Below are 24,176 nucleotides of genomic sequence, written 5' to 3' on the forward strand. Positions count from 1 at the left end.
GGCAGCAAGCCACACAAGCGAGGCACAGGGAGCTGCTTGCAGAAGCCCCCAGGTGCACACAGCCCAAGGAGCTTAGGGAACAGCCTGGGGGCACTCACCCTGCCTGCCACAGCGGGGGGATCTGCTTCTCATCACCCGCCTCCTGCCCACGTCCCGGGCACGGTGGCCTGCAAAAGAAGAGTCACTTGCAGTGCTCTTGCTGCTGCAGAGGTGGGGGAGGCAGTGCCACTGTTCAGCCAGAGCAGCCCTTCCCAGGAGGAAGCACCACCTTGGTGCCTGGGGAGAAGGCACTGGGCTGCTGGCTCCTCTGCCAGGCTCTCCGTGCAGCCTTACTTTCCAACTCATCCTCATAGTGCAAGCTGGCAGTGCTGCTCCATTTGCCCTGGTCAATCACTGCCTCTTCGTCGTATTCCTGCTCAGCAAGGACAAGAGGGGCAAAGCTGTCTAGAGGTCCTTTACCTCCTCCCCCCCTGTGCCCACACATGTCCACAAGGATCCCATTTCTGCATGCCCCCTCCTCCTCCTCCAGGAAAACCCAAAAACGTGGACTTCAGGAAGGTTGGAAAAGACCTTTAAGATTCCTGAGTCCAACCAGACCCCAGCTAGCAGGAGCACTAAACTGTGTCCTGAAGCACCACACCTCCAGCTTCTTGAACAGCTCCAGGGATGGCAACTCCACCAGCTCCCTGGGCAGCCTGCTCCAGTGCCTGACCTCTCAGTAAAGAAGTTTGCCTCATGTCCAATCTACACCTCCCCTGGCACCATTCAAGCCCATTCCCTCTCATCCTGTCACTTCTTGCTTGGCAGAAGAGACCAACAGCAGCCTCACTCCAGCCTCCTTCCAGGGAGCTGGAGAGAGGTTTGGAGGAGCTTTGGCTTGCAGGAGGTTTTCCTTCCCATCCCCTCCTTGCTCCGAGCAGCGAGGCTGAAGCAGAGCAGAGCAACGCATCTCCTCCTGCCCATGCCTCTGCCCCCTGGGGAAATGCCTATGGGCTGTGGGGGACGGTTTTGCCCTGTCTGTGGGGGATGCTGGGCCCCTGGGCAGAGCCCCAGCCACGCTACCAGTAACTCCTTCAGGGAGGCCATTCGGTATCCTCCGTTCTCGTCCATCCTCGCCTCGCTGGCTGCCTTGGGAGACAATTGCACCTGGAGAGCAACCAAGGGGCAGATTCCCCCAGCACAGCAGAGCAGCCTCACGGAGAGGAGCTGAAGCTCAAGTGGCTCCCAGGGAGCACCAACACCCTGGAGACAGAGGTGGCCCATGGTGACCTCATAATGGGGGCAGTCAGAGTCATAGGGAAAGCAAAGGCCTAGGCACAGAGGAAAGCAAAAGTCCCCCTGGGCTGGAATGGGGTGAGGAAGAGGAGGGCCAGCAGGGCTGGCGCACAGACCCCAACAGACACCAAAGGCAGGCTGGGGACAAGGCAGGGCCTGCTCTGGAGCGGCCCTGGGGGCCAAGCTGCTCAGGGCCTTGTTTGCCTTTGTTCCATAGGGGCTGAGATCTGCTGCCAGGGAGCAGGGAGGGGCTGGGAGGGCAAGAGGAGAGCTGCTGCCTGCCCCCCAGCGCCAAGGGCTTCCCACAGGGCAGGGCGGCTGGGGCAGGGCCAGTACCTGTGCCCACACAGCGCTGCCAGCCTGGCCTGAGTGCGGCTGCCCAGGCAGCCGGGCCAGGGGCAGAGCCTGGCACAGCCTGGCACAGCCTGGCACAGGGCTGTGTGGGCATGTGCTGGGCTGGCACTGCTGCCTCTGGTGTCCTAGGGAAACACTGAGGGCACAGAGACTCCACAGGCACCTTTCCCTACAGGAAAACTCCAAGTGATCCACAACAAACCACAACTCTCAACCCTTCTTCTTTCCCCTGTCACAGGGGCAGCACCCAGCCGTGGGGCAGCACTTGGTGCTGGGGCAGCAGCTGACAGGGCAGGATGGCACTGCCATGGTGTCTGGGGTTCATGGGCACTGGGGCAGACTCTAAAGGCTCTAAAATGCCTTTCAAAGTAATTAAAGAAAGCAACTCTGTCTCGGATGTTGCCTTTGTTTCTCGGAGCTTGTCTGACTGTGTCAGTTCCATTGGGAAGTGTGCTGGGGGGCAGCTAAAGCTCTTCTGCTTAATGGCCACTGGGGGAGACTCGAAAGGCCAAAGGCTTCTCCACACCTCCAAAGCAGACCCAAAGCCCAGGACTCCTTCTCTGCCCCCACCTGGGGTTTGCCATAAGCCCCAGGGCTCTGATCCATCCCCCCAGAGTAGAATCACAGAATCAATAAGGTTGGAAGAGACCTCAAGGATCGTCAAGACCAACCTGTCACCCAACACCTCACGACAACTGAACCGTGGCTCCAAGTGCCACATCCAAGCCTTCTTTGAACAGCTCCAGGGATGAGGACTCCACCACCTCCCAGGGCAGCACATTCCAAGGGCCAATTACTCTTTCTGGGAAGAACTTTCTCCTCACCTCCAGCCTAAACCTCCCCTGGCACAGCTCGAGACTGTGTCCTCTTGTTCTGGTGCTGGGGGCCTGGGAGAAGACACCAACCGCCACCTGGCTACAACCTCCCTTCAGGGAGTTGGAGAGAGCAAGAAGGTCTCCCCTGAGCCTTCTCTTCTCCAGGCTAAGCAACCCCAGCTCCCTCAGCCTCGCCTCACAGGGCTGTGCTCCAGACCCCTCCCCAGCCTTGTGCTCCAGACCCCTCCCCAGCTTTGTTGCCCTTCTCTGGACACCTTCAGGAGTCTCAATGTCCTTCTGAAATTGAAGAGCCCAGAGCTGGACACAGGACTCAAGGTGTGGCCTAAGCAGTGCTGGGCACAGGGCACAAGGACTTCCCTGCTCCTGCTGGCCACACTATTTTCAGGCACAAAACTGCGCAGGCAAAATGTTGTCTGGCCCCGAAGGCCGCAGGTAAGGCCTGGTCTGGCCCTGAAGGGCACAGCCAAGCCTGCAACCATCCTCTCCCCACAGCAGAGAAGGAAGCTGCCTGCATCCAGGGAGAAGAGAGGGAAGGGAAGAGGCAAGAGCTGGGCTGGCTGCCAGCTGCAATAGAGTCAGAGAACAGAGTGATGGGAAGGAAATACCCAAAGGTTACAAATATCCTCTTCACACCTGGACCCCTCTGCATCTCCTGGAGCTCCTCTCTGTAGTTTGCTCAAGGCATAAGCCTCAGCCCATGACACAGCAGCCATGGTGCTGAGGCACATGGGGCAGTGCTGGGCCACGGTCGGACTTGATTTTAAAGGTTTATTGCCAAGCCACCCACTCCTGTGAGTCCATGACACAGATCCTTCCCCCACACAGAGGCACAGCCACAGCTCTGTGTGCTCCACACACAGCTCCCCTGCCCCTCACACACACACAGAGGCCAAAGGAGTCCCAGCAGCTCTGCATGGACACACAGAGCCACCCACGCCTCAGGCACCCCTGCAGCCTGCATGCCAAGATGCTGCCCTGCACCCACCCACCCTCACCATCAGACCCCCCACATCTCCTGCCCCAGTCCTGCTGCCCAGGGCCAGCCCCAAGCCTCTGTGTGCGCTCCCTGGCTGAGGCTGCACACCCAGGAGGGCAGAGGCTGCCACATGGTGGGGGAGAGCTCAGATCAGAACCAGCTCGGTGGCTCCCTCGAGAGAGCAGAGCTGGGCTGTGGTCAGTGAGAGTCAGGCAAGTGAGCCCTGCTGGCCACTGCCCCGCTTTTGGGGGCCACAGCAGCAGCCGCTCTCCTCAAGTGCCACCACTGCTGCTCCTCCCCAGGGGAAGCCTGGGAGCAGGGGCAGCAAGATTAGCTGGGAGGTGTCTGCTGTGCTTTTCTCCACCTGCATCTTTGGGGTGGAGCATCCCATAGGAAACCCTAGTCACGGTGGTGGGGAAATCAAATGTGTGGGCAAGGCTGCAGGGGGGGATGGCAGGGCTCTGACCCTGACCAGAACTCATGCTGGGCTCTTGCAGGGCTGCTCCTGCAGTAATTCCTATCTGGCCTGAGAGGGTGGAAAGCACTGTGTCGAATGCTGCCAGTAGCACCACCAAAAGCAGTCTGAGTTCTGAGGGGAAAGAAGTCAAAAACTGCTCAGCAACACTTGAAGCAGCTGGCAGGCTCCAAGCCCTTGAAGGAGAGCAGTGACCATGTGCCTTTGGGATGTGCCAGCACAGAGCAGAAGCAGCTTGTGGTGATGTGGAGCATTCCCAACAAAGCCATGCAGGTGTTGTCAGTGAGCCTGGCTGCATTGCTGGCACTGAGCAGCTCCAGAGCAGCACAGGGAGGGGCACTTTGCAGGCAGAGGGAGGCTGCTGGTGTTGAGCCTCAGTGTGTCCCTGTGTGTGCTGCTGTGGTGCAGCAGTGGCAGAAGGGCTGCCAGCCCTGCGGCACCCGGAGCACTCTCTGATTCCTGCTCTCCTTTCTCTTGCTTCCAAACACAAAATTCTTCTCTGCTCCCTTGGATGCATTCTCCACTTTCTTCCGGGTGTTGAACTGCTGCAGCAGGTCCAGAGGAGGCCACAAAGATACCAGAGGGCTGGAGAACCTTCCCTATGGGGAAGGGCTGGGAGAGTTGGGGCTGTTCAGCCTGGAGAAGGCCCCAGCGAGCCCTCAGAGCAGCCCTCCAGTACCTGAAGGGGCTCCAGGAGAGCTGGGGAGGGACTTTGGACAAGGGCTGGGAGTGCCAGGCCCAGGGACAGTGGCTTTGAGCTGAGAGAGGAGAGATTGAGAGTGGAGAGGAGGAAGAAATTGTTGAGAGTGAGGGTGGGCAGACACTGGAACAGGTTGCCCAGGGAGGCTGTGGCTGCCTCCTGCCTGGAGGTGTTGCAGGCCAGGCTGGATGAGGCCTTGAGGAGCTTGGGCTGCTGGGAGGTGTCCCTGCCCATGGCAGGGGCTTGGATCTAGATGATCTTGAAGGCCCCTTCCAAGCCAAAGCATTCTGTGATTCTAGGGTTCCTCATCGCGGCCTGGTCTCTGCTCTGGTTTGGGGTCCTGGCTCCAGTGAACTCTTCCCTCCCTCACTGGTACCTGAGAGGGATGCCCTCTGTGGTGGGACCATGGAGGGAGTGTCCCAGCAGCTGGGCTAAGGGGAAGGAAGGGCATTTGCTCCCTGTGTGCCACATCTACATCACACTTGGTTGTATGTTTCTTGCTTGTGGCTTTGCTTTGGCTCTGCCACCGCCCTGGAAGCTGCAGAATGCAGAACTGTCCTCTCCTTGTCCCTGGCTGTAAGCTGAGGGTAAGGGAGCTCTTAGAACTGCACCTTGGAATCTGCTCTGCAGTGACAGGAGAGGCCAAGGGAGGCCTGGAGACTGTGCCCTGGGGCCGCTGCCTCCTTTCTTCCTCCTTCTTCCTTCATTTTCCCTGGAATTCTTTTTCTTCACCTCTGTCCTCGCAAAGTCTCTTCCCTGGCACGCTGGCAGCAGCTGGCAGGAAAGCAGGAAGATTCTTCTCCTTGCACCTCCTTCAGCAGCTTATTGTTACACAGGCTATTTTTCACACAAGCTGTTAGCTTCCCTAATTACACTAATATTTCACTCTACTCTTCAGGCTTCCACGTAAATAGAATCAAGCAAACCAAATAGAAACAACGATAGCAAAGGCAAAGAATAAGGAACATTTTATAGTAAAAGAAAACATTTTACTCCTATCTTACAATTTCCTGTGTCTGGTTCCCTGTCCCACTTTTTAGTTCCATACTTCTGCTTCAGAGTTCCTCTTAATCAAAATCACCTGATGGACAGGAATTAGCACTCCACTGATCACAATCCCTCCTCTTCTTTTGAACGCCATTAATTCGTGCCTTAGCTTCCGGTTTGGCCAAAACCAGCTGAATTTTGGTTGGTTCTGGCTTTGGTTGGTGTATCTTTACAACCAGGAGAGGTTGCTGATCTTCTCTACTAGTTCCTAGCCGAGTGGCAGTGAATTCCACGTCCTGAACTATAGTCTGAATAAGTCTCGTGAGACAAGGAATCCTACAAGGAATGATCAATAATCCCCCAAACAATTCCCCTACTACTGTTCCCAAGCGTCTCCACCATTCTCCTCCATCCCATATTTCCACAACTGGCATATGAATCATCCTCTATGGCATCACATGCATCCAACTTAACCCACTGTGGCTCACTGAGCTTTGTGAAAATCACACTTTTCCCTACCAGCCTCCCTTGCTGGCTATTTGTTCTCACCTCTCTCCAATACTGAGAGGGCTTCTCCTTCGGATCATAAGAGGTTATCCTCCCATTTCCATTACCCCGGGCATACGCTCTCAGATTCATATCACAAGGGCTTCATTTGGCTCCCTTACACTCGTAGATGGGCTGATACACCAAGGTTTGGCTAACCACCATCCCCTGTCGGGTGGCACTTACGCAATCACTGCAGTTTTGTGCTTGTCCCAGGACCAACAGGGCTCCATAGAGCATCAGAAGAGGTCCGCTCGGGTCCACGCTACCCGGCGGTCTCAGCCCTACGTGGTTGCAGCCCTCGGCAGAGCTTCTTGAGCCGCGGTCCTGGTTCCTTCCTCGGCCTCGCCCTCTTCCGCTTTGCAGGAGCTGGTCCGAACTGACTCTCTTGGCCCAGTTCTCCTTACCTCTTTATCCTACAAATTACTGTATGCTAACTCCAATGCGACCTTTTTCTACACTACAGCAATAGCCCTGCAGTAAGGATATCTACACTTTACCCCTGCTAAATGATTTCTTGCACTGAAACCACTCGGCTATGAGATTCCACCCTGCTAAAGCCTGGAGTCTTGTAGCCACCGGTGTATTTCTTCTCTTGCAGTTTCTCAGCCTTAAACTAACTCCACAGTCATTGCAGGGGCTTGCCAGATACTCTAAGCTGCATGACAATGTATTCATTCACGGGCACATAACAACATTTGCTCACCGATGCACAGCAATACTTGCAAGGTCAATCTCTTCTTGGCCCATCAAAGGCTCCACAAATTCACCACAGCTTCCCACAATTCCCCCCTTTTGGTTTTCTGCTGCAAATGTTGGTTTGATCATCTGCTGCAGGGCCCTTTGCAAGAGACTAATCAGGCAAGGCAACATCAGTAACATCACAATCACAATTAGCAATATTAAGGACCCAGCTCTAACAAGCGAAAGAAACCAAGCAGAGAAGGCCCATCCTTTACACAATGCTTCCAACCAACCTTCATTATCAGTCTGCAAATGTGTTGCTCTCTATTCCAGTTCTTGAATGTGCTTATGTAGAGAGACCGAAGGCTCTAACAGATTCATGCCACACGAGCCTTCAAACTCTTGACAACTCTCACCTTGCCCTAACAACAAAATCTACAGCGGTTCTGTTTTGCAAGGCAGCTTACACCATGCCGTTGGCTCAGCACTGGTGGGGCTCACAGCAAAAGGGGAAACAATGAGAGAGAACAGAAACTCTTTTGCCAGTTATGGCCTGGATTTCAACGTGCGTCACGGCATCATGGCTGAGCCACGGCATCATGGCTGAGCCACAGAGGGCTGTAGCGCACGTGCAGGGTCGGAGCTGCGCATTCTCACACCTGAATCACCAGGTGTTACCACGCGAGCCGCAAGGGATGGCCACCGCCACAGAGGATGAGAGCTTCCCTTTAACTCTTTGACATTATTATTTGACCATGACAGACTGCTGAGTTACCATGTGAACATATTCTCAAATCAATTAAGCGATTATGAGATTCAGGTCTAAGTTAGATGTTTTCTGTTGACATCTCTGAAGTTAGGGCCTTTCAAACCATTGAGGTAAAAGGTGCTCCCTGATCAGAATCGAGAGTTCCAATTAAACCAAAACATGGTAGAAGAATAGACTAGACTAGACTAGACTAGACTAGACCAGGTTGGGAGAGACCTTCGAGATCATTGCGTCCAACCTATCATCCAACACCACCTAATCAACTAAACCATGCAACCAAGCACCCTATCAAGTCTCCTCCTGAGCACCTCCAGTGTTCAGGTGTCTCTGTGTCTCTGTGGTTCTATGATTCTGTAATGCTATGCACAGCCCTTGAGCTGTGTGATTCCATACCCTTACAAAGCCCAGGAGCAATTCCCATCGGAGGGTTCCCAGATGACTTGCTGGGGCCTGCAAGGCTGATGAGGAGACACAGTATCCGTATAGGTAGAACCAACAGCCCCAACCCACCAGGATGAGCATCCAAACTGTAAGGAAAAATGTCTATAACTGTCTGAGGGCTGGGGGTCAGGAAGGAAGGGACAGGGACAGGCTCTGCTCACTGTGCCCTGGCATAGGCCAAGGGGCAATGGATGGAAAGTGCAGCCCAGGAGGTTCCAGATCAGCAGGAGGAGGACCTTCTTGCCTGTGAGGCTTCCAGACACCTGGAGCAGGCTGCCCAGAGAGGTTGTGGAGCCTAAGGAGGCTCTGGAGCCTTTGCAGCCCTGTCTGGATGTGTTCCTGTGAGACCTGTGCTGGATTCTATGCTCCTGTTCTGCCAGGGGGTTGGACTGGATGCTATTTGGAGGTCCCTTTCAACCCCTAGCATCCTGTGGTCTGTCAGCCTGTTCACAGAGGAGACAAGAGGAATCTTGTAAAACTTTATTTGTAGCAAGGGAGAGTCCACCGGACAATTCCCTCTGGGGTCTCTCCCATTGCTGGAAGGCAGAGCTTCCCTTCTAGCCTCAATTCCCAGACACACATTTCCCTCTCCCTTTCCCCCCTGGCAGAGCTACTCAGGATTTACGGTCTCCCTGAAACGCCTCCTGCATGTCCCCCTTCACATGGCACCCCCTGCATCACACATCCCAACTGCATTTCAATTAGGTTCTTCACTCCTCTGGGGGGAGAAGTTAACATGCAGTAGCCTGGGAAGCCTTTGCTCTGTCCTAACAGTTCAGCAGTTGAGGCTGTGTTCGGTGTCTGCCCTCTTCACACAGCCTCCTGCTGATTTGACAGCAAGACCTCAGGGGAGGCACTTAGCAGAGGCCCTTTGTGACTGACATACACAGAGGGGAGGGGAGCTGTCGGCTGCTTCCTTTGCTCTTGCAACTCCCTCTTAGCCAATTCTGCCTGCTTTGGGTCCCATCCTGTTGGCACTTGTGTGTTTCCCCCTGAGAAGGAATGGAGACCTCTCGCGTTAAATGATTTTTGTGGTTTGTGGTTTGTGTTTTATTTCAATTCTTTTCAAGATGGTAACATTCTAGAACATTCCTTACAACAGAGTTTACAGCAACAGAGTTTACAGCAACAGAGCTCCTAACAACAGAGCTCCTAACAACCACGTTCAGAACAACCGAGTTTAATACTGTGAAAAGGATGAAGTAGAATCACAGAATCAACCAGGTTGGAAAAGACCTTCAAGATCATCAAGTCCAACCTATTACCCATAACATTTCGTTTAGAACCTGTAAGTAGTTACAAAAGACGGAAATAGCATGAACAATTTCCAAATGATACCCTGCTCATATTTTACAGCCATTGTCACGAGGCAGGGCGTGGGGTTTGATCTTCAGTTCTGCATCGAAGAGATGCAACAAAACCAGCAGATTTTGTAACAAACATCCAGGTGTTTTTACTTTAAAATACAAAAGTACCAGAATACAATCTTAGGGCACTTTAGGTTCATTAAAAACAGTACAACTAGCCATTGCTCTGTCCTGGCACTTCCTATGTCCAGAAGTTCTCAGAAATGCTCCTGTTCTTTCTCGGTCCTGTTTTGGCTCCTATGGTGCCGAGCTTTTCCTGGAGCTGAGCTGCCTTTTTTCCCCCTCTTTTTTTTTCTTTTCTTTTTTTTGTGTCCACTGGAAGCTGAACTTCTGCCTGGAATCTTCATCTCCTTTATCACTTCACTGTGATATTAATGATGTTGATGTCCTCCTAGAGCTTGTCAGTTTGGGGATTGACTTTTACATTTGAGATTCTCTGCACAACTTCCATTCCTTTAGTCACCCGTCCAAACACACTGTGCTTGTTGTCTGGCCATGGAGTTGGAACCACTGTTATAAAAACCTGAGATCCGTTCGTATTTGGTCCTGCATCAGCCATGCTGAGAGTATATGGTCTGTCGTGTCGTAAAGTTGAGTGAAACTCATCTTCCAATTCTCCTGCCCAAATACTTTCACCGCCCCTTCCTGTACCAGTTGGATCACCAGTCTGAATCATGAAACCCTTGATGGTACGGTGAAATATGTGTCATAACAACCGAGCTGATAACAATGGAGTTTAGAAGCAGTAGAGTTCATAACAATAAAGTTTATAACAAGAGAGTGTATAAGCAATAGTTTAGAACAACAGAGTCGACAACTACAGAGTTCCTAACAACAGAGTCTGTAACAATGGAGTTGAGAAGCAGTAGAGTTCATAACAATAAAGTTTATAACAAGAGAGTGTATAACCCTAACCCTAACCCCAACACTAACCCTAAACCCTAACCCTATAACAAGAGAGTGTATAAGCTATAGTTTAGAACAACAGAGTCAACAACTACAGAGTTCCTAACAACAGAGTCTGTAACAATGGAGTCTGGAAGCAAAAGTAGGTGCAGGGAGCACTGTGTGCAGGGCTGATGCCTGTCACGTTCTCACTCCTGTCCTTCAAGGGCTTGGGGCCTGCCAGCTGCTTCGCACGTTCCTCAGCAGTTCTTGACTTCTTTCTCCCCAGAACTCAGCCTGCTGCTGCTGGGGGTGCTGGCAGCCTTCTGCACAGTGCTTCCCACCCTCTCAGCCTCGATAAGGATTACAGCAGGAGCAGCCCTGCAAGAGAGGTTTTCCATGGCAGTCTTGGGGAGGGGAACTGAGGTCACCAAGGGCATTAGCAGCCTTGGCAAGAGGAACAGGGGACCTGGAGAATCAAAGCCCAGCATAAGCATGGGAGGCTTGGCTGGAGGAGGAGTTGTGAGGGGCAAGCCTGAGAGCTGCAGAGCAACAGCTCCATGGAGTGGCTCTTCTTGGGGCTTAGCAACACCTGGCACAGATCCTGCCTGCAGCTCCACCTGTTTCAGAATGAGGCTCTGCAGCTACTGTCAGGTCCCTGATGATGCAAGTTTTGGGGTCCACCACGAGTGCTGGTCAGGGTCAGAGCCCTGCCATCCCCTCGGGCAGCCTTGCCCACACATTTGATTGTCCCACCACTCTGACTGCTGCTTCCTATGGGATGCTCCACCCCAAAGATACAAGTGGAGAAAACCACACCAGACACCTGCCAGCTAATCCTGCTGGGGGTCCTGGCCCTTGCTGGGGCTTTACCTGTCCCTGCTTTGCTCTGGGGGATCCAAGTCGCCTGTCTTCCCCACCTCCAGCTGAACTGGATTGGGACCAGCAGCTTCCATGGATTCCTGCCATAAAAGGGGACAAATCAAGCTGTCTGTCTTGGCTTGGAGCAGAGAGAAACTCCAGAGCCAGGAACATCACTGCCCGCTGCTCTCTGCTGCTGAGCCGGGGCAGCTTCCGCTGGCAGTGCAGCAGGGGGCAGAGCTCACTGCCAGCACCTGGGGAGGGTTAAAAGCACTGTCCTGGCAAAAGGACAATCATCATCTTGATGAGAAATGACTGACTGAGAAAGCTCTCCGAGGGGGAAGCTCAGTGCTAACTCAAGGGGTTGAAGCGGGATCCAGGCCCTTAGGATCAGTTCCCTTGCAGTTCTGATGGTCCCCCAACATGTCAGGAGAAGCTGTGCTAGAAAGAGGCAACCTCCCAGCCTGAGGGAGATGCCCAGCCCCAGGCACCCAGCAGGCCTTACCTCTTCTTGCTGGCCTTCGGGTTTGGCACTCTCCTCCTCCTTCCTCCTCTCTGGCAGAAGGTCATCCAGCAAGCTGAGCTCCCGCTTGGAGAAGCAGAACTCCATCGCCTTCCGCACCAAGACCACAGCCAAACTCTTCACAAACAAGAGGGCAGATAGGGTGAGGCCAGAGCTGAGCCTTCCATCTCCCTGCAGACATGGCCTACTGAGCAGCAGCAGCTCTTACCAGCAGGGGGAAGATGATGGCAGCAGGGGACATCTTGATGAGGCAGAGCACGGTGAGGCAGAGGACCTGGGTCAAGGTGAAGAGGTGCACCTTGCGCAGGGGGACGTGCCGCAGGTAGATGTAGTCCGGCTGGTGCTTCCTTGACATCAGAACCAGCAGCAAGCGCTTGAAGAACTGCAAAGGCACAGGCCAAGAGCTGCCAGCTGAGCACTGCAGAAGCTTTCTGGCCCTGCTGACACCTGGAGGCTCTTTGCAGCATGCTGCTTGAAAGGAGAAGGCCTGGAACCTGCTCTGGACGCTCCTCCTGCGGGCAGCAGCCACTTTCCCTCCCCTCCAGCTACCAACCGGCTTGCCCACGGGAGCTGCCACCGACCTGCCCTTCCTCCATGCTGTTCTCTTCTCTGCCTTTCCTGGCCCACTGAACGCCCCTGCAAGCGCTGCCAGCAGCAGTGGAAGCTGCCTTCCCTCGGCACTGAATTCCCCCCTTTTCCCCTCAGCAAACCCTGCCCTGCCCTAGCCCCTGAGCCGAGCACGCCGAGGAACTGCTGCTGCCAGCCCCAGAGATCTCCTGGGCCCCCACCAACCTCTCCCTCACACCCAATGCTTTCCCTGCGCGCTGGCAGAGAGACTTTGCCGCGGCCCTGCGCTGGCCTTGCTGCCGGGCAGAGGCGGCAGCAGGGAGCAGCCGTGCTGCAGGCTGCCGCTGAGGCAGTACCTCGAGTCCTCGGAGCGACGACACAGCCATGTAGAGGAAGATGCCGTAAAGCACAGGCATGGGGATGAGCTGCGGAGGAGAAGGCAACGGTCTGTGCCTGCCGTGGCACTGGCAGGCTCACCACCCTGCTCTGCGGGCGCTGCGGGCGCTGCCCACGGCCGCCTGAACCCCCAGCAGGGCTGGCCCTCAAAGACAGCTGGAACCCAAAGCGCTGGGCGCTGCTCGCTTGCCTCCAGCGCACCCCGCTGGGGGCCGAAGGGCTGCAAAGCAAAGCCCAAGCTGCTTCCCGGCACAGCTCAAGCCCCAGGCTCGGGGATCACCTCCTCCTCCGCTCCACAGCGCCCGGCGGCTGCAGAGGCTGCGATGTGTGTGTGTCAGTGCCACAAAGCCGCTGCTGGTCGGGGGTTGCATTGCCCTCTCACCTTTAACACCGAGGTCAGGAAGACGGAGCAGCCCATCAGCACAAAGACCATCACGCCGGTGACTCTCTGCTCTCGCACCCCCAGGCACCTGGGCTGCTCTCCTGGAGCTGAGCCGGCAGACTCCACCTTGAGGCTCTTCACGTGGGCGATGGACAGCACAGTGGCAACCACAAACCAGGGCAGGCCCATCAGGGAGCACACCCCGAGCAGCACAGACAGCACAAAGAGGTCCAGGCGGTAGCCACGTCCTTTCTGCAAGGAAGGCAGCAAAAGAAGGAGCAGAGCATCCCACAGCACAAGAGCAAGGGCAGCCTCACAAGTCAGACTCTGCCCCTGCTTGAGCCGGTCCTGGCAGCACAGCAGAAGGCTCCCTTCCCTCAGCTGCTGCCACCACTTCACAAGCACAGCACATTGCTCTCCTGCACCCAGCTCCATGTGCTGCTGCAGCAGACTGCTCGTCTCAGCTCCCCTGTGCTTTGCTCCCTGGGGCACCACTGCTGCAGGAGAGCATCCTGCCACCCAGCGTGATGCTGGCTGCAGCCCAGGGTGGGGCGGGGTGGGATGGGCTCATCTCTTGCAGCCTCTTACCTTCAGCTTGTGGTCCTTCCTGTTGACGACAGCAACCTCAATGTGCTGGTCCATGAAGATCAGGATGGTGCAGAGCAGAGCTGGGATGAGCGCAGCGAACACTGTCCACACAGGGTTGGGTCCTAGGGGGCTGATGAACCACCCGCGGTCGTCCCTGGTCAGCTGCAGCAAAGCACAGGCCTCAGCAGCAGCTCTCAGCCCAGACACTTCCCTGCCTTGCATTTTGCCTCTCTCCTCCTGAGGCAGAGCATCTCCCAGCCTTGGCTTCAGGTCACCCTCTCTGGTGGGCTCCAGCAGTGCCAGTGGCCTCTCTGCAGGCACCTGCAGATCCTTCTCCTGGAGGTGCCCAGCTTAGGGGCTGGCTTCTCATTGGCACAAAGAACGCGTGCCTTGGAGGCACAAGAGGAGATGGGCAGAGCACCAGCATGTCCTGCAGGCTCAGCCCCAGCCTGCCCTGCCATCCCCTCCCTTGTGGCACCCCCGAGGGCTGAAGTCAGTGCCAAGCCAAGCAGCCTCATTACCTTGATCTCACTGGGCACCGGGAGCTTGGGCGAGGGGATCCCAACCAGGGAGTCGATCAGCACCATGGTGACCAGGGTGAGGAAAAGAGCAAAGTCCCTGGTGAGGGAGTGTACTTTGGTGCTGAAGAGAGGGCTGCTCCTCAGGTTCCTCAGGAAGCTGGCCAGGGCAAAGGTGCCGAAGAGGAGGATGCAGCACCACAAGAAGACATTAGGCACGTAGGGGCCATGGGGCCCACAGGCAGGGCCTCGGAACTCTCCCCGCAAGTGCCGGCACTCCTGGAGAGACAGAGTCAGGACACAGGCGGTGAAGGTGTGGCCAGGACACGCTGGGTAAGGAGGGGGTGAGGAGGATCTGGCAGCAGCACGCTTGGCAGCCCCTTCCCAGCTGAAGGGCTCTGCCTTGTGCACCGGGGGGATGCCCCCTGGCGGCGGCACGAGGAAGCAGTGGCTCGGGGCACTCACAGTCACCGTGAGGTTTTGCCAGGCGATGCCAGGCACGTCCAGCTTGATGCTCTCCCAGAAACGCAGGGTTTCGAGGCTGGGCTGGGCTGGTGCCACACACTTGCAGCTGGCGGGAGAGAAGCCAGGAGAGGGGTAAGGAAAAGGCAAAGGAGAGGCAGCCCTGAGCTCCTGGCCAGAGGCAGCGGCCTTTAGCAGGGCAGCACTCACCCGTAGTTGGTGAGGGAGTCGATGGCCATGGGTATGTGCAGAGGGTAGGTGACTCGCAGCTGACTCAGCTTCTCCAGAGCCTCGTAGATGAAGATGAGGCAGATGAAGGAGGCGTAGGTGTCCTTGGTGAAGCGAGTGATGTAGCGCACCAGGGAGCTGGCGTCGGTCACCACCAGCACCAGGGAGAAGAAGGTGGTCCAGAGCCCGATGCACGCCCGCAGGGACAGGTAGGAGAGTGCCTGCTCCCTAGGGAAGCAAAGCCAGGTGGGAAGGGGGAGAGGCCAGCACGGGGCTGCCAGCTCTGCCTTCCCTGGGCAAACCTGGGAGCAGTTTAGGAGCGTGGCCAGGCTGGGGGAGGGGGGAAGGCAGTCTCCATCAAGTGCCACAGACAGCCTCGGGGCTGCAGCCTGGGCTCTGGAGCCGCGGGAGGAGAGGCCAAAGACTGAAGGGGGGTTGTAGTCTATTCTATTCTATTCTATTCTATTCTATTCTATTCTATCAGCAGTTGGGTTAAGGCCCTGGGGGCTAGTGGAGGTCAGGTGCCGGCTGTGGGAGGTGCTGTGCTCTCACATCACTCTCATGCCCTAACACCAGCACTGGCTGGGTTTCTGCCCAGTCACCTGCTGCCAATCGACCCCCCACAACTGCCCTCCTCCACCCTTCAGAGCCCCTGCACCAACACCTACTAAAGCAGCAGCAGCCTGCACCAGCTCTGACACAGAGGCCAACTGAAACCTAACAACTGCCACCCAGAACAGCAAAGGCCAAGCATCTTTTCCTCCTCCCTGTCTCCTGCAGCAGCCTCTGCCAGCCCCTGGTTGTGGCAGCCAGCCTTACTTGCAGAACTGGTAGATGATCTTCTCAAAGACGAGGATGTGTCCGGTGCTGCCGAGGATGGTGAGAGGCTGCCCAGCCAAGAGGCAATAGACCACGCCGCACAGGCAGGCACCCATCAGGGACTCCATGGCACTCTGCGCGGGGGAGAGAGGCAGCAGGCACTAAAGAGATCATCCAGGGCAAGGCAAAACCCCCCAGCAAAGCCAGGTGAGCGCAGCAGGGACTTGTGCCCGAGGGCGGGCCCTCCCCGTGCCAGCCGGCAGAGAGAGCTGCTCACTATGTAGCCTTGGGTCGCCTCCCCCAGCAGGCCGCCGAAGGTGATGACAGGGCACATGCCGGCACAGTAGAGGAAGAGGACGGACGCCAGGCACTGCAGGCTGAAGGCGTCCCGAAAGTCGCTCCAGAACCGGGGCACTTTGCGCTTCACGTCCTGGAGGAGACCTCCGCAGAACCTGGAGGGAAGAACAGAGCCTGAGTGTGCTGCGGGAGGGGCTGTGCAGCTCTCTGCTGCACACGGGCAGCCACAAGCTCAGGGCAACTTGCAGGGCTGCAAAGCACAGGTCTGCTGGAGCCTGCTTTATAGCCAGGAGAAAGGGAGGCACACACCAGAGCTCCTGCAGCACAAGCAGGCCTGAGCCCAGAGCCCCTCCCCTCTGACCTTGAGCGGCAGCAGCAGTGCTCTCCCTGGGGGTCTCTACCCCTCTGCCCCCACCCCAAATCCGGCAAAGCAGGGGCGATGCCGCTGCGCCTGAGCCCAGCTGCCCACCTCTCCCCCTGCCGGGCCCAGGGCAGGGAGGTGGAGCTGTGCAGCCCCTGCCCCAAAGCAGCTAAGGCCAGAGCCCTGCTAGAAGGGCAGCTGCAGGCTCCCGTTTCCAAGGCCAGCAGAACCAAGGCCACCCAGGGGCAGCTCACATCACCTTCCTGTCCGCTCCAGCTCAGGCTCAGTGTGTCTCGCCGCCTCGCTGGGCGCAGCACTGCCACCCACAGCTCCTGGCACCTTCCTTTTCTCCTGGGAAAATGGGAGCAAGGTACAGATGCCCACCTGTGAGCATTCCTCCTGCTCTGGCTCTGGCACTGGCAGAGGGGCACCTGGAGAGCCTGGCCCCCTGAGCACATCCCCAGCCGTGCTGCCACGCTGCCCGTGCCCCTCACGCCTCCCTCCCTGCAGCACCCACCTGGGGAGGGACCTTTTCCGGGGGCTCGATTCGGATGGAGGGATCCCACTGGCTTGTTGGCAAGACCTTCACCTGCTCCAGGAACTCTTCCAGGCCAGCCAGCAGGTCCCCTGGCTTCTTGCCTCTATAGGCAACTGCTTGGAAAACCTGCCAGCAGGAGGCAAGCTGCTGAGAGGACAGCCCCCCTTGGATGCCCTCTCCAGGGCAATCGGCTCCTGCCTGAATGCAGGGGAATCTTCCCCACCATTCCTGCTGGGGGCAGGCAACATTCCCCCAGAGCAAACATCTGTCCGCTGTGGCAGGTGCAATCATCTCCTGCACAAGGTCCCCATCCCCAGTGGCACCCCACAGCCTTTTGCTTAAAGCCAGAGGTGACCCAGAGCTCCCTTATCTGGTGGTACCTCATCAATCATCAGAGTAGCCATGGCCCTGCCGACCTCATGGGACTGCTGGGCTTTTCCTGCTGGCCCCAGCAAAACAAACAGGAACCTGGGCAAGAAAAGCAAGATGAGGAAGAAGAAGGTGTCCTTGCTCCAAGAGCACCCAAGGAAAGCCCCAGGAGCTGCCAGCCCAGAGTCTGGCTCCAGTGGGGACACACAGGCAATGAATCTGAACTTCATCAGACTTAGTCTGGGGCCAAGGGCCATTCAGATGGGCTGGTGGCTATCACAGCTCCAGCAGGGAAGGGAGACACAAAGGCAAGGGCAGGGGGTTTGGGGGGGGGCTTGTTCCCTTGGCAGCCCCACTGATGCGTGGAGCTGGATGCCGTGGTGGGGGGCTCTTGGGAAAGCAAAGCTGTGTGCTTCTCACTCAGACCTGGTTGGGATGGGCACTTGGGTCGGCCCCGGGAGCAGCACAGCCTGGGCCAGGCGGACAAAGGCCAGCAGGGGCTGCTGAAGGGCCCCCAGCTCCCCTACGAGCAGGCTGCAGGCTTCGGCCCCGCTGGGAATTCTCTTCAGCAAGCGCAGCTCCTCCTGGCCACAAGAAGCAATCCTCAGGCAGCTGCCCCGAGAGCAAAGCCCTCGACGCTCTGCAGCCCACCCTGGGGCCACCTTGCCAGAGCCAATCTGGCCCTGAAGGCAGAAGAAAGCTGCAGGGCTCTCACCTTGCCTAAAGCCCTTGTGGAGCTCTCCTGCTTCCTTCCTTCTTCAGCCACAGCAGCGTCTGCAGAAGGCTCAGGGCTGAGTGCTGACACTGCTAGGGAAACAAAGGCACTTGGAGAGGTGGGCAGGTTGCCACTGCTCTGCCAGGATGAGCCTGCTGGGACCCAAGCCCTGCAGAAGCCTTCAGCAGCTGTCAGAGCCCTGGAGAACAGCTCACCTCGGGCCACAGCCCTGGCAAGGAAGCTCTTCCTCTCCTTGTTGTGATGCTGCAGCAGAAGCACTTCTCGCACTCTCGCCCGTGCCTGCTCATCAAGCCCTGAGCTCTGTCCCTGCTGGTGCAGGATGGCATCTGGGGGGGGGCAGAGGGAAAGAAGCCATCAGAGCAGAACCCCCCAGTCCCAACCCTGTTTCTAAGAGCAACCTGCCAAGCCCTGACTCCTGCTTCTCTTTGGCTGGAGAATGCTCTGCAGTCGCTTCTCTAACCCCACAAATTGCTTGCAAGAGGATCCCACCCTGGAGGCAAAACCCAGTGCCAGGGTTGGGCACCCAGCCTCTGCTTAAACCCACAGCAGGACTCCTGGCTAGGAGCCTGCCATTGGGGCAGGGTTTGACTGGGGAGGGAAGGGCAGCAGAGGCAGCTGAGTTGGGCTGTTGCCAGAGGACACAGAAGGCAGGGTACCTGCAATCTCTTCCATGCTGTTGGCACCGATGTCCAGCAGCACTGTGCCACTGCTGATCAAGCTCCTCAGCTCCAAGAGGCTGCGCAGGGACAGTGTGCTCACGTAGGGCTTGCTCCAGCATTCACTACCGTCTTCCATGTCCTCCTCGAACTTGAACCACCTGCAGGCACAGGATGTGATCAGCCCCAGGGATGGGAAAGGTGCCCCCAGCTTTGGCAGCCCTTTGACAGAGCTGTGGGGTAGCAAGAGAAGAAGGCTCCTGGCAGCAGCAGCAGCAGCTGTGAGAGCTTTGCATCCCTCAGGGAGGAAAGGAGAGCTCTGAGTGCTGCTGGCCCAGGGCTCCTCTCCCACCGCTGCCAGCAGCAGGGCTTTACCTTGCTGCATCCTTCCACTCAGCAGCTTCACCCTCTGCCACGCAGATCTCAGCCATCTGGCAGAAGAGTTTGTGGGGAGCGTGCTGCTCGTCCTCCTGGCTCCCAAGGATGGCCTGCACCCGCTGGGATGGGCTGGCTGGGGGCAGAAGACAAAGCTCTGTGCTCTCAGCCTGCCTGAATCAGCTCTGTCCTGCTCTCATGTCAAGAGAGCACCAGTTCAGCCACAGATGCTGGGCTGGCTCCTCTGCCCTGGACTCCTCCTCTGCCCAGGCCTGCACACAGCCATGGAGCAGGAGCAGCATCTCTTCTACCTCTGACTCAGGGTGGGCAGCTTCCCTTCCCCACAGGGCCATTTTTAATGCCAGGATCCCTCTAAGGAAGAGGAGCCTCAGTCCATTATGCATGGAACTGCCTTGCCAGCCCCTCCTGAGCAAAGCCTGGCCAAAGGAGGCCTTGCTAAACGCTGCCATTTGCCTCAGGAGGGCAGCAAGCCACACAAGCGAGGCACAGGAGCTGCTTGCAGAAGCCCCCAGGTGCACACAGCCCAAGGAGCTTAGGGAACAGCCTGGGGGCACTCACCCTGCCTGCCACAGCGGGGGGATCGGCTTCTCATCACCCGCCTCCTGCCCACGTCCCGGGCACGGTGGCCTGCAAAAGAAGAGTCACTTGCAGTGCTCTTGCTGCTGCAGAGGTGGGGGAGGCAGTGCCACTGTTCAGCCAGAGCAGCCCTTCCCAGGAGGAAGCACCACCTTGGTGCCTGGGGAGAAGGCACTGGGCTGCTGGCTCCTCTGCCAGGCTCTCCGTGCAGCCTTACTTTCCAACTCATCCTCATAGTGCAAGCTGGCAGTGCTGCTCCATTTGCCCTGGTCAATCACTGCCTCTTCGTCGTATTCCTGCTCAGCAAGGACAAGAGGGGCAGAGCTGTCTAGAGGTCCTTTACCTCCTCCCCCCCTGTGCCCACACAAGTCCACAAGGATCCCATTTCTGCATGCCCCCTCCTCCTCCTCCAGGAAAGCCCAAAAACGTGGACTTCAGGAAGGTTGGAAAAGACCTTTAAGATTCCTGAGTCCAACCAGACCCCAGCCAGCAGGAGCACTAAACTGTGTCCTGAAGCACCACACCTCCAGCTTCTTGAACAGCTCCAGGGATGGCAACTCCACCAGCTCCCTGGGCAGCCTGCTCCAGTGCCTGACCTCTCAGTAAAGAAGTTTTCCTCATGTCCAATCTACACCTCCCCTGGCACCACTCAAGCCCATTCCCTCTCATCCTGTCACTTCTTGCTTGGCAGAAGAGACCAACAGCAGCCTCACTCCAGCCTCCTTCCAGGGAGCTGGAGAGAGGTTTGGAGGAGCTTTGGCTTGCAGGAGGTTTTCCTTCCCATCCCCTCCTTGCTCCGAGCAGCGAGGCTGAAGCAGAGCAGAGCAACGCATCTCCTCCTGCCCATGCCTCTGCCCCCTGGGGAAATGCCTATGGGCTGTGGGGGACGGTTTTGCCCTGTCTGTGGGGGATGCTGGGCCCCTGGGCAGAGCCCCAGCCACGCTACCAGTAACTCCTTCAGGGAGGCCATTCGGTATCCTCCGTTCTCGTCCATCCTCGCCTCGCTGGCTGCCTTGGGAGACAATTGCACCTGGAGAGCAACCAAGGGGCAGATTCCCCCAGCACAGCAGAGCAGCCTCACGGAGAGGAGCTGAAGCTCAAGTGGCTCCCAGGGAGCACCAACACCCTGGAGACAGAGGTGGCCCATGGTGACCTCATAATGGGGGCAGTCAGAGTCATAGGGAAAGCATAGGCCTGGGCACAGAGGAAAGCAAAAGTCCCCCTGGGCTGGAATGGGGTGAGGAAGAGGAGGGCCAGCAGGGCTGGTGCACAGACCCCAACAGACACCAAAGGCAGGCTGGGGACAAGGCAGGCCTGCTCTGGAGCGGCCCTGGGGGCCAAGCTGCTCAGGGCCTTGTTTGCCTTTGTTCCATAGGGACTGAGATCTGCTGCCAGGGAGCAGGGAGGGGCTGGGAGGGCAAGAGGAGAGCTGCTGCCTGCCCCCCAGCGCCAAGGGCTTCCCACAGGGCAGGGCGGCTGGGGCAGGGCCAGTACCTGTGCCCACACAGCGCTGCCAGCCTGGCCTGAGTGCGGCTGCCCAGGCAGCCGGGACAGGGGCAGAGCCTGGCACAGCCTGGCACAGCCTGGCACAGGGCTGTGTGGGCATGTGCTGGGCTGGCACTGCTGCCCCTGCTGTCCTAGGGAAACACTGAGGGCACAGAGACTCCACAGGCACCGTTCCCTACAGGAAAACTCCAAGTGATCCACAACAAACCACAACTCTCAACCCTTCTTCTTTCCCCCTGTCACAGGGGCAGCACCCAGCCGTGGGGCAGCACTTGGTGCTGGGGCAGCAGCTGACAGGGCAGGATGGCACTGCCATGGTGTCTGGGGTTCATGGGCACTGGGGCAGACTCTAAAGGCTCTAAAATGCCTTTCAAAGTAATTAAAGAAAGCAACTCTGTCTCGGATGTTGCCTTTGCTTCTCGGAGCTTGTCTGACTGTGTCAGTTCCATTGGGAAGTGTGCTGGGGTGCAGCTAAAGCTCTTCTGCTTAATGGCCACTGGGGGAGACTCGAAAGGCCAAAGGCTTCTCCACACCTCCAAAGCAGACCCAAAGCCCAGGACTCCTTCTCTGCCCCCACCTGGGGTTTGCCATAAGCCCCAGGGCTCTGATCCATCCCCCCAGAGTAGAATCACAGAATCAATAAGGTTGGAAGAGACCTCAAGGATCGTCAAGACCAACCTGTCACCCAACACCTCACGACAACTAAAACGTGGCTCCAAGTGCCACATCCAAGCCTTCTTTGAACAGCTCCAGGGATGAGGACTCCACCACCTCCCAGGGCAGCACATTCCAAGGGCCAATTACTCTTTCTGGGAAGAACTTTCTCCTCACCTCCAGCCTAAACCTCCCCTGGCACACCTTGAGACTGTGTCCTCTTGTTCTGGTGCTGGGGGCCTGGGAGAAGACACCAACCGCCACCTGGCTACAACCTCCCTTCAGGGAGTTGGAGAGAGCAAGAAGGTCTCCCCTGAGCCTCCTCTTCTCCAGGCTAAGCAACCCCAGCTCCCTCAGCCTCGCCTCACAGGGCTGTGCTCCAGACCCCTCCCCAGCCTTGTGCTCCAGACCCCTCCCCAGCTTTGTTGCCCTTCTCTGGACACCTTCAGGAGTCTCAATGTCCTTCTGAAATTGAAGAGCCCAGAGCTGGACACAGGACTCAAGGTGTGGCCTAAGCAGTGCTGGGCACAGGGCACAAGGACTTCCCTGCTCCTGCTGGCCACACTATTTTCAGGCACAAAACTGCGCAGGCAAAATGTTGTCTGGCCCCGAAGGCCGCAGGTAAGGCCTGGTCTGGCCCTGAAGGGCACAGCCAAGCCTGGAACCATCCTCTCCCCACAGCACAGAAGGAAGCTGCCTGCATCCAGGGAGAAGAGAGGGAAGGGAAGAGGCAAGAGCTGGGCTGGCTGCCAGCTGCAATAGAGTCAGAGAACAGAGTGATGGGAAGCAAATACCCAAAGGTTACAAATATCCTCTTCACACCTGGACCCCTCTGCACCTCCTGGAGCTCCTCTCTGTACTTTGCTCAAGGCATAAGCCTCAGCCCATGACACAGCAGCCATGGTGCTGAGGCACATGGGGCAGTGCTGGGCCACGGTCAGACTTGATTTTAAAGGTTTATTGCCAAGCCACCCACTCCTGTGAGTCCATGACACAGATCCTTCCCCCACACAGAGGCACAGCCACAGCTCTGTGTGCTCCACGCACAGCTCCCCTGCCCCTCACACACACACAGCGGCCAAAGGAGTCCCAGCAGCTCTGCATGGACACACAGAGCCACCCACGCCTCAGGCACCCCTGCAGCCTGCATGCCAAGATGCTGCCCTGCACCCACCCACCCTCACCATCAGACCCCCCACATCTCCTGCCCCACTCCTGCTGCCCAGGGCCAGCCCCAAGCCTCCGTGTGCGCTCCCTGGCTGAGGCTGCACACCCAGGAGGGCAGAGGCTGCCACATGGTGGGGGAGAGCTCAGATCAGAACCAGCTCGGTGGCTCCCTCGAGAGAGCAGAGCTGGGCTGTGATCAGTGAGAGTCAGGCAAGTGAGCCCTGCTGGCCACTGCCCCGCTTTTGGGGGCCACAGCAGCAGCCGCTCTCCTCAAGTGCCAGCACTGCTGCTCCTCCCCAGGGGAAGCCTGGGAGCAGGGGCAGCAAGATTAGCTGGGAGGTGTCTGCTGTGCTTTTCTCCACCTGCATCTTTGGGGTGGAGCATCCCATAGGAAACCCTAGTCACGGTGGTGGGGAAATCAAATGTGTGGGCAAGGCTGCAGGGGGGGATGGCAGGGCTCTGACCCTGACCAGAACTCATGCTGGGCTCTTGCAGGGCTGCTCCTGCAGTAATTCCTATCTGGCCTGAGAGGGTGGAAAGCACTGTGTCGAATGCTGCCAGTAGCACCACCAAAAGCAGTCTGAGTTCTGAGGGGAAAGAAGTCAAAAACTGCTCAGCAACACTTGAAGCAGCTGGCAGGCTCCAAGCCCTTGAAGGAGAGCAGTGACAGTGTGCCTTTGGAATGTGCCAGCACAGAGGTGGGCAGAAGCAGCTTGTGGTGATGTGGAGCATTCCCAACAAAGCCATGCAGGTGTTGTCAGTGAGCCTGGCTGCATTGCTGGCACTGAGCAGCTCCAGAGCAGCACAGGGAGGGGCACTTTGCAGGCAGAGGGAGGCTGCTGGTGTTGAGCCTCAGTGTGTCCCTGTGTGTGCTGCTGTGGTGCAGCAGTGGCAGAAGGGCTGCCAGCCCTGCGGCACCCGGAGCACTCTCTGATTCCTGCTCTCCTTTCTCTTGCTTCCAAACACAAAATTCTTCTCTGCTCCCTTGGATGCATTCTCCACTTTCTTCCGGGTGTTGAACTGCTGCAGCAGGTCCAGAGGAGGCCACAAAGATACCAGAGGGCTGGAGAACCTTCCCTATGGGGAAGGGCTGGGAGAGTTGGGGCTGTTCAGCCTGGAGAAGGCCCCAGCGAGCCCTCAGAGCAGCCCTCCAGTCCCTGAAGGGGCTCCAGGAGAGCTGGGGAGGGACTTTGGACAAGGGCTGGGAGTGCCAGGCCCAGGGACAATGGCTTTGAGCTGAGAGAGGAGAGATTGAGAGTGGAGAGGAGGAAGAAATTGTTG

The 24,176-nt window shown here is 57.4% G+C and overlaps 1 protein-coding gene across 1 annotated transcript; it reads right to left on the reverse strand.

Moving 5' to 3' along the window:
* Positions 1-72: 72 nt before the first annotated feature.
* On the reverse strand, positions 73-19,042 carry LOC128898692 (electroneutral sodium bicarbonate exchanger 1-like). Its single transcript, XM_054174624.1, is given in 23 exon segments — positions 73-167; positions 334-412; positions 1,063-1,128; positions 6,336-6,501; positions 11,169-11,257; positions 11,662-11,796; positions 11,888-12,061; positions 12,603-12,671; positions 13,025-13,276; positions 13,613-13,774; positions 14,134-14,409; positions 14,596-14,701; positions 14,803-15,048; positions 15,640-15,773; positions 15,917-16,091; positions 16,557-16,648; positions 16,815-16,961; positions 17,216-17,303; positions 17,631-17,853; positions 17,856-17,960; positions 18,135-18,266; positions 18,597-18,757; positions 18,972-19,042. Coding segments are annotated over 23 exon segments (3,228 nt in total). The 5' UTR covers positions 19,028-19,042.
* Positions 19,043-24,176: the final 5,134 nt, after the last annotated feature.

Source organism: Dryobates pubescens, chromosome 30 (assembly GCF_014839835.1).
Source record: "Dryobates pubescens isolate bDryPub1 chromosome 30, bDryPub1.pri, whole genome shotgun sequence".
Lineage (NCBI taxonomy): Eukaryota > Metazoa > Chordata > Aves > Piciformes > Picidae > Dryobates > Dryobates pubescens.